Source organism: Coffea arabica, chromosome 9e, assembly GCF_036785885.1.
Source record: "Coffea arabica cultivar ET-39 chromosome 9e, Coffea Arabica ET-39 HiFi, whole genome shotgun sequence".
In the NCBI taxonomy this organism is placed as follows: domain Eukaryota; kingdom Viridiplantae; phylum Streptophyta; class Magnoliopsida; order Gentianales; family Rubiaceae; genus Coffea; species Coffea arabica.
The window spans coordinates 38,613,803-38,623,632 of record NC_092327.1 but is presented as its reverse complement, the minus strand read 5'-3'; the positions used below and the strand labels follow the sequence as shown (position 1 = coordinate 38,623,632).

At 36.0% G+C, this 9,830-nt stretch overlaps 1 protein-coding gene across 1 annotated transcript; it reads right to left on the bottom strand.

The window, feature by feature from the left end:
• Window positions 1-393: 393 nt before the first annotated feature.
• On the bottom strand, window positions 394-2,317 carry LOC140014478 (cytochrome P450 77A1-like). The gene has a single exon (XM_072065360.1). The coding sequence runs from the start codon at window positions 2,207-2,209 to the stop codon at window positions 671-673; it is 1,539 nt and encodes a 512-aa protein (XP_071921461.1). The 5' UTR covers window positions 2,210-2,317; the 3' UTR covers window positions 394-670.
• Between the last annotated feature and the right edge of the window lie 7,513 nt (window positions 2,318-9,830).

The following is a 9,830-nucleotide window of genomic DNA, read 5'->3' as shown; positions in this document are numbered from 1 at the left end:
GGAAACTTGAATTAATGGTAAAAAAAGAATAAACTCTCATTAAATGAGATAGGTTTATAGTAACAACAACTTACATTGAATAAGGGTATTTTAGGAAAATTAAAATACAACTATATTCTTCAATTGGAAAGTGGACTATAATTTGAGACAGACGAAAAAGGAAAACAGGACTATAAAAGTGGGACGGAGGGAGTATATAAGCTTATTTAGGCATTATCCATCCTGGGAAACATATATCAAAGTGGGCTTTTTCTAATAGCTGTCCAATATCTAAATTATACTGCTACATAATTTGTCACTTGTATTTATTGGGATCTCGTCAAACCTTCCAGAATTGGGAGTGTGTTTTAATACTGATGACTGAATAAGAAACTTTAATCTCAGAGCACTAAATTAATTTTCCAACAACCAGCAAGAGGAAATTTATTTAATTACTACAATCTGCTGCCAACAAATTTATAGTACTACACTACTTCACAAGGACAGAAACATACTTGTACCGAGATTACTAAATCCATGACCGCACAAGCTTTAACATGCATCAAGAACCCCCCAAAAAAGTAATAAAACCGAACCAGACTTAATGCAAGGAGGTAACATTAATTTACTAAAATTTGAATGTTGCAGATGAAGCAAATTAAATGGTCCAAAGAAGATTCCACCAAAACCTTCAAACCTTGTTCCTAGGCAAAATAATTGCTTTCAAAGGATTCTTCATCACAACCGTGAAGGCATAAGTCTCTGCAGGGTCAGGAGGGTTATCCGGGATTGGAAGCCACTTGAATGCCTGAACCATTCTAGCCAGCAGCAAATGGATATGCAGCGTACCCAATGTCCAAGCAGGGCAGATCCGCCGGCCGGCCCCAAATGGCAGCATCTTCGCCCCCTTCACACCGGTAATATCCACGTCGACACCGTCTCCGGTCAGAAATCTCTCTGGCCTGAACTCATTAGGGTCCTCCCACAGGCTAGGGTCCTTGGTGATCCATTCAGTGTAAAATTCTACACTTGCATCAGCTGGAATAGTGTAGCCTCCTAGCTCGGTTTCCTTAGTGGAAGCATGTGACAAGACAAAATGACTTGGAGGATGCCTTCGAAATGTTTCCTTGACTATTGCCATAAGATATGGCATATTCTCCACATCTTTCTCAGTGATTTCCCCGTTTTTCCCTACCAAATCAACAATTTCTTTGTACAACTTCTCCTGAATCTCCTGATTTGTCACCAAGCGAAGCATAGCCCATTCTACAGTCGTTGCACTGGTATCCGTACCAGCACTTATGGTCTCAGAGCACAGGGTAACAATTTCCTCCTCACCAAGCTTTCCACGGCCTGGAGGCGCAAGCTGGAACAAAGAATCAACGTAGGCAGCTCCAATATCGCTGACCATTTCCGACCTCGTGGAGCTATTTTTGCTTCCACCGCTCTCCACAAATGCTCTTCTGTCCCTGATCAAAGGGACCAGGGAATCTAGTTGTCTCCTTCTCAACTCTTTTGCTGCCTGCACTTGGCCTCGAAATAGTGGTGTGAGAAGCGGCAAAAAGTCTGGCAGCTTTGGAGATGTTATCAGCATGACATCTTTGAGTATGCATTCGATTTCCTTGATCCATTCTTCCGAGATCTTTGCACCAAAACACAGACAAATGAGAATGCTGCAGATAGTCTGCCTACAGCTGCTCATCACCTCCACAAAACCCTCTTCAGAACTCCGTTGATGGAGCCTTTTCATGTGGTTTTCAATAGCCCAGCTCCTTATCCAGCTGCACTGTTTGATTCTCGTCGGATTTATCAGCTCGGTGACAAGGTTCCGGCGGAGCGAACGCCAAAGAGGACCGTATTCCGCTGAGTTTATGGCACATTTTCCGACGCTAAATAACAGCCGGATCGGAGAGTCGGCCGGCCGGCTGGCGAAGAGGGGGCCTTTCTGAACTAAGGCTTCATGAATGAGCTCAGGGCTTGTGACAACTATAAGGGTACGTTGGCCCATTTGCATGGTGAAAATAGGACCATATTTGGCACGTAAATCACGTACCACAAAAATGAAGTGCTTTCCTTGGAGGATAACTTGGAAAAGGTTGCCTACAAGTGGCCAACCTGGTGGCCCCGGTGGGAGGTTCTTGGCTCCGCCACCGGTGACCGACCAGTTTCGCCACCATAAACGAAAAAGAAGAGCCACTGCCAAGAGTATAACAAGATCCATCCACTCCATTTCTTTGGGTTTGCTATCTGTGAGGTGGTTGTTTGGAGAAAAGATAAGGGGGTTTATTCCTTGCAATGGAACTCTGCAGAGGGCATTATTTCCCTTATAAAGAAAATAAAAGAGTGGTGGCCTTGGGTGAATGAATTTTACTGGAGCACTACAATAATAGTCTATGATTCTCTTATTTCACCATCAACCACTAGTGTTAAATACTCCTGTATTTTATCAGCAGCTTTTACAGTTGAGTACAGATCGGAACAATTAAATCAAGAAAATGCACAGTTCAGTCTATTAAATGTATGCATTTATGTGAATGAATACTCAATACTAGACGAGTCAGGCTGTGCTCCACATATGACCTTAAAAAGAATCTCATTAACAAAAGATGGAACTTAATTTCCATGCTAAATTTCGACTACACATAGCCAGTGCCCACCTCTGATGACCCTAGCTACAAGAAATCTAAGTAACAAAAAGATTAGAAATTTCCATGCTAAATTTCAACCAGTTAGCTCCACCTGACTAAATGCATCCTATACTTCACTAACAAGAATGAAAGTTCCTCCACAGCTAACTAATTTTAGAGGTTCTTTGGACCGCAGCTAATTTTAAAATGTGATGTATGTAAGATAATAAGGTGATTGAAAAATGCGTAGAAGGAATATTTACGACAAATGTTAATTTTCTTTCCAAAAAAAAAAAAAAGCAATCCAAACACGGCCTTATGCGGAATGGGCCGCCTCTCTTGCTACTCTTTGGTGCAGTTTGTCAAGATATAAACTTACAATTATGACTTTTGTCACAAAAAAATATATCTTCTAGAATTAGACGTGCTTTATATGATGTGTAACAAAGTCAATTTGGATAATTTGGATAGTCGATTATTTAGAAATAATTTTTTGGCAAAAATACTATAACATCTTTTTTGTGTGATATATGTGTGATAAAAAATGTATTAATGATGTAAACAAATAAATTTTTGCAAATAAGTAACTATCCAAACAAACTAGCAAGGAACCAACCAAGAAATATCGAGCTGCCACTGCTAAATCGTGAGCCATAGCTACCTGGCTCCTATCTATATACTCCCTTCCCTTTTTTATAACTGGCGTTTAAGAAATTTGCTCTTAAGTACTTTTATCTGTCGTTTTACTATTCCCATGCAACATTAATTATTTTTTCACAATTTTACCCTTTTATCTCTCTTTTCCAATACAGGATTCTTAATTACTACTCCTAGTTAGTTTGCATTGCTTTTGGCCTAGTAAAACAGCACCATTTAATACTCTAGTGAGAGAAAATATGGGTGAATTGGACAATTAATGAGGGTACAAAAGGAAAGTAGTGTATAGATTTAAACAATGAAAAACTTTTCTTAATTGGTGTGCAAAACCTTAAACGTCAGTTATAAAAAAAGGGAGGGAGTATCTTACATAAGTCAACTGAAGAAAGAATAGAAAGAAGACAATATCCATTGTTACATTCCCAACAGCAAAAGGCGATTCTGAAGGATCAGAGAGCAATAGGCTGCTATCAGTTTTAATTAATATGTCCTTGCAACAATGCATTCGCACTCCAACAATCGACTCGAAGCAAGCTTGTGCTTCTGCCTGGATAGCTGATTCAACTAATTTTGGTTTAGTCACAATTTGGATTACCGTCCCGTGAGAATTCTGAACAAGATGTCCAACACCACCCTTCATTGATTTGACTATCAAACGAGCTATATATCTATGATAACACTGGTAGAATATCTAGCAAACATTGAAGGATCAGGTTGAAAATGAAGCTTCGTGTTCCCTTGTGTGATTGATTACTCGAGGTACTGCTGCAGAATTCAGGCGAGATGGACATTCCACCTTGTCAGATAGGATTGAGGTATTCCACATATGTGATAGGCAGACTTGCACTGGACTAATACTCACTTCTTCCCAAAGCAATCCAGATTTGCCAAATGATGCAAAACGATAGCAGGATAAGATCCTTAGACGGAACCAGCTCCACCCATTGGCCAAACCACTGCTTAAATATGTATTTTGTTTAAAGCGTGCGGGTACAATGTGCCAATATGAAAATTTGATATCAAACTCAGAGATTTTAGGTTAAGGATTAGTCTTCTCTTTCAATTTCTTGAATCTCACCATTTTCCTATTAAAACAAATCTACAAATTTTATTTATAACGTGGTTGTTTTGGGAGGGGGGGGGGGGAGATAATGTATGAATATGACCATGTGATATTAAGAAGACGAGAATTTTTCTTGTGAAAGACGAGTTTTTTTTAAGTCGACATTAGTTTAGGCAAGGATTTTAAGTGGCACAAATGGACTTTGTCGAGTCAACATTAGTCTTAATCAGTCACAACTCCACGCTTGGGCAAAATATACATTCATGGTTTGGGGTCGTATTCAAGATCAATTTTCATTATACGAGCTGCTACTGTTGGCAATTGCTTTTAGTTTTCAGCCAAATAATTTGATTATACTCTGATTCCTTAAACAAAGAACCCTCCAAGTTGTCTCCTCTAAGTCTAGATATGAAGAGACCTCTGCTGATGTTCTGGCCCCAAAATCTTTGACATGCAGTTGGAGAGGGAGGGAGAAGTTTGCAACATCTTTCACATCTCAAACAATGTTTTTCTACGGTTAGCTACTCACACAGTAGTGTAATAGGTATGCAATTAACCCAATAAAGAGATAAATTACACCTTGACGTCTCTTACTTCTTAACTCACACCGACTATTATTCAATGATTCAGCAACTTAGTGACTCTGCAATTAAAGTGCAAAGCGCATTTCTAGAGCAATTGCGCTTTACAAATTACAACCCCACAAATGGCATACAGGATCTCCTGTCCAAGATTTTCTGTCCACTTTCCCGTCAAATGTAAAACTACGTAGTTTCACTTATTATATCTGCTGATGTGACATATTAAAAAAAAAGATTGTTTGTTCTTCTTCTTTCTTAATAATAAGGTTCCCAAAATTGTCTGCTTTCACTTACACTAGAAAGAAAAGAAATTGTTTTGTTGAAGAACTTCCTTACTCTTCTAGGCAGAAAACGGTAGCAACAGGTTTTGGAAATTATAACAGTAGCAATCGGCTTTTGGGAATTGTAACAAAATTATGTTATCAAAGGAAATCCAAAAGAGAAAAAAAGAAGAAGAAGCATAAGACAGTCAAACAGCCTTTCTTTTTTATGTGTCACGTCAGTAAATATAATAAGTGGAACTCCGTAGTTTTGCATCTGACAGGAGAGTGGACATAAAATCTTGAACAAAGAATCCGTCTGCCCAAATGGGTGGCTAAAGAATGTAAGGGCTACACATGTCTAGATAGCCACTAATCGTAAAGGTTAACATGGCTAGAAAAACTTCAACATCAATCGGTCACTCACCCCTTCCCGGGATGAGGCCCCCATCCGCCCCGGTCAATGGGTTCTAATTCGTTGAAGGGGACGGCTCCCTGAACCAATGCAAAAACTTATGGGAAAAGTTCTTTCATTTCCTTATCCAGTACAGACGCCGCTCCAACATTTATCAGCCTTAAAAAATAGAAGGCTACAACTTTCACATGGGTTCCAATTGTAAATTAGAAGCGTTTGACAAAAACTAAACATCAGACGATCAAGTTTGGCAGGCTAAACATGTGACATATGCCCAAGAAATAAGGGCTAATACGATTCTAGTATCCTTCCTGGTATGTTTAGAATCAGGATTTGAAATGGAATGTACAACTGAGATGAAACATAGGTCCACGGCCACCCAATGCAATAAAGTAACAAGACCCTTTTGCTAGTGCTTACATTTAACTGCAATGAATTCTTTGACTACTGCACTATCCAAAGGTAGGTGCAAGCAACACATTCTTTAATTTCCTCCTCTGAGAGGAAAAGTCATAGACAACTCATTGACAGTGATTTCGAGTTTTCTTTCTTTGTTTTTTCCTCCCCCCACAGAGAGCATTAAGAATGAGCTGGAAGTTGGGATACGACCCTTTTCTGTTCACTCACAAAACACAGTTGCTTGATTACCTAAACAACGTTAATGTGGTCGTTCATACTTGTCTTCAGGTGTAATATCGTTGCAAATGATCTATCCTTGTGGGAGGGAACTGGGCTACGAACTTGGTTTTTGATGGGATTAACATTTTTTATTCTGATAATGTAAAGATCTTTGGCACAAGATATAGTTTGTATCAAAATACTGAGACGTTTTAAAAAGTCTTTACACAATCAATATACTAAAAAAAATTATGCACGAAACGACTGGAAAGAAACAAGTTGCCGCGGAGAACCAGGGCTGGCTATCCTTTACAATAGAGGTGGGTACCGTCTAATTGGTCCAATATGGGAGTATTCATTTCATATTTCTAGAAGTCTTCAAATCGAAATTGATGGCTTAAATCTGGGTCGCATCTGAGCCTAGCTATGTAGGTATGCTTTTCTGTAATTACACTAGCAATGACAGAGAAACCAAATCTGATTGGAATGGGAGCAGAGATAGGCCTGTCAATTGAACCATATGAGTCGGGTTTCATAAGGTCAGATTCAGTTTATTTAATTTGTAACACTTTCAGGTTTCAAATCATGAGTTTCGCGCTAATAAATATGATGATCATACTCAACTCACAAAATATTCGGATTTTGAATCTTATTCTGGTTTATCCTAAATTCACTTGTTGCTCCTCAATTTTCTTAATATAATTATTATAACTATTGAGTTGTAAAACTAATTTAACACTCACAGGGTTACAATATTAAAACTAAACATGAATAAGTAATAGTTCTTAAAAAGTATATAAATTAATAATTTTTCAACAATATTTGTATCTAATTCATTCAAAGTACATGAAAAATAGTAATAAAACATGCGGCCATAAATTCAATACACTTTCAAAGGTTGAAACTTCTTCATAACTTTGTGACTTGAATCCAAACATGCTTGATGATTTGTGTTTCTAGACAAAAAAAATTATACCAACACAAAAATTTACATAACCAATAGAAAAAGTTAGACTCTCAGTTATGTATTACTAATATTGGCTCTCAAAAAATCTAGTAGAGAAGTTTTCAAATGTATTTTTGTATTTATATTTAGTATTTAGTTATAATATATTTGGATATATAATTATATATAATGTCAAACTATAAATATTATATATATATAGGTAATTTAAGGGTCGAATCTATATCGGGTTTAAGCCTAATGAAGCTCGAGTTCGGTTCATATTTAATTCGAACCTAATTTTTAGACTCAAATTCAGACTGATTCACTAAAAGATCAAGCTCATCGGATTTTTTCTTGGAGCGAACGAGTCGAACTTGGGTTAACCTGGCCGTATTAACAGTCCTAGGTAGAGAGCAAATTAATGAGGCAACCATGTCCTCTTAACTTCAAAGGAGTAATTACTCTTGACTCTTGGGTAGATCTTGGTGTTGAAAATGCTTAAAATGCTGGCCTGAATTAATTTGTGTTAATCTATATTCCCATTCCACCTTTTCTCTTACAAGACATATTTTCCATCATCTTTCTTGTAATTAATTTTGGGTTTATCTTCCAATTTGTCGACATTTATCTTTCTATGATTTAATATTTATTCAATTTATCTGATCTCTTTTAGAGCAATCGTTTTTAGTGTTTAAGGACTTGTTTGATAGCTTTACTTAATGCTAAAAAAATATTTATTCAGAACTTTTTGAATTTATCATGTTTGATAATAGAAATATATTACCACTTAATGTATTAAACACTGCTTGCTTTGTGTACAAAATTTTAAGTGAAAAAATTTCACTGAATTTTTTGAATTGACGACATATACTAACACATATTATACCCCTGAGATTAGCGATGTAATCGAACCGAGTTACTCGCGAGTAGTTCGGTCGAAAACTTGACTCGCACTCAATTTTTAGGCTGTAAGATTCAAGTTAATAAATGTGATAATCATACTCAACTCATAAAATATTCAGGTTTTGAGCCTTATTCGAGTTTAGCCCAAACTTACTTATTGTTTCTCAATTTTCTTAACATAATTTCTATAACTATAGAGTTGAAAAACTAATTTAACTTTCACATGACTATAATATTAAAACTAAACATGAACAAATAATATGTCTTAAAAAGTACATAATCAAGAATTTTCAACAATATTTATATCTAATTCATTCAAAATACATGAAAAATAGTAATAAAACATGCGGTCATAAGCCAATACATTTTCAAATATTAGAATTTCTTCACAACTTTGTGACTTGAATCCAAACATGTTTGATGATTTGTGTTTCTAGATAAAAAAAAAAAGAAATCAACCAATATTATGCTAACACAAAAATTTACTCAACCAATAAGAAAAGTTAAAGTTTCAGTTATGCATTACTAATTGACTCTCAAGAAATATAGTAGAAGAGTCTTCAAATGTTTTTTTATGTTTTGTAATTTGTATATACTTAGTATTCGGTAATAATATATTTGGATATATAATATCAAAATATAAATATTATATATATCATTATATATATAGGTAATTTAAGGGTCGGACCTATATTGGATTTAAGCCTAACGAGATCCAAATTCGACTCATATTTAATTCGAGTCTAATTTTTAGATTCAAACTTAGACTAGCTCACTAAAAGGGCAAACTCATCGGGCTTTTTCTTGGACCGAACGAGTCGAGTTAGGGCTAATCCGACCCTATTGACAGTCCTAACCGAGTGCGAGTCGAGCACGAGTAGCTCGATAATTATTCAAGTCAAGTTCAAGTATTGATTTTTCAAACTCGATAGCTTGTCGAGCCTTATCGAACACAAAGTAATTAATTAAAAATTATATATTTTGTTATTACAATTTTACTCTTTTAGGTTTGAGAGTTGTATAAATTACCATAATTACTCTTTCAGTTGAGTCAAGTACTCGAACTCGATGATACTCGCAAGAAAATCGACCATAATCGAGTCGATCTCAATTTTCGAACCATTCTTCAAGTTCGAGTTCGACCTCTATTTCTGCTGCTCACTCGAACAGTACCTCTCTACTGTCGAGTCGATATTCGCGCTCGATTCAACTCAATTACATCCCTATCTGAGACACATAACAGACTCTCGTAATATTCTTGCATATGGTATATATTTGTTTTCTTTATGTTCAATACACATGCATACACACACTCTCACACACACACAAATACAAACATTTAAATATCACCTTTAAATTGTTTTATTATTTTCTCTCTCTCACACACACGTACACACATTTTTCTTTTTCTCCAAATAAACAAATAAGAAATCCAAGTAGTTATCAATATTTATGCGTGCACACATAAATATTTTCTTTTTCTCTCACACACACGTGCACACAATATTTATGCATTATTTTAATTTAGTATTATAATCCAAGTAGTTATCAAATAGATATAACTTAAATAATTTAGCAACTTAATAGTTTCAACACTTAATTTTTAAAATTTAAATTTCAGATTTCAATTTTATTAAATGTTCTAAGTTTATACGCATTTCATCTATTCTTTCAGGCGCGAGGAATTGGTCTCAACTGGCAAGCATATGATTCTGCTCCTCGCGTCTGATCTAATAAAAGAATGGGAAATGTCTACATGATGGAAGATGGTAGTATTCTTT

What these genes read in the sequence shown, in the direction of transcription:
- LOC140014478 (XM_072065360.1), bottom strand. Translation starts at nt 2,209, where the DNA reads ATGGAGTGGATGGATCTTGTTATACTCTTGGCAGTGGCTCTTCTTTTT.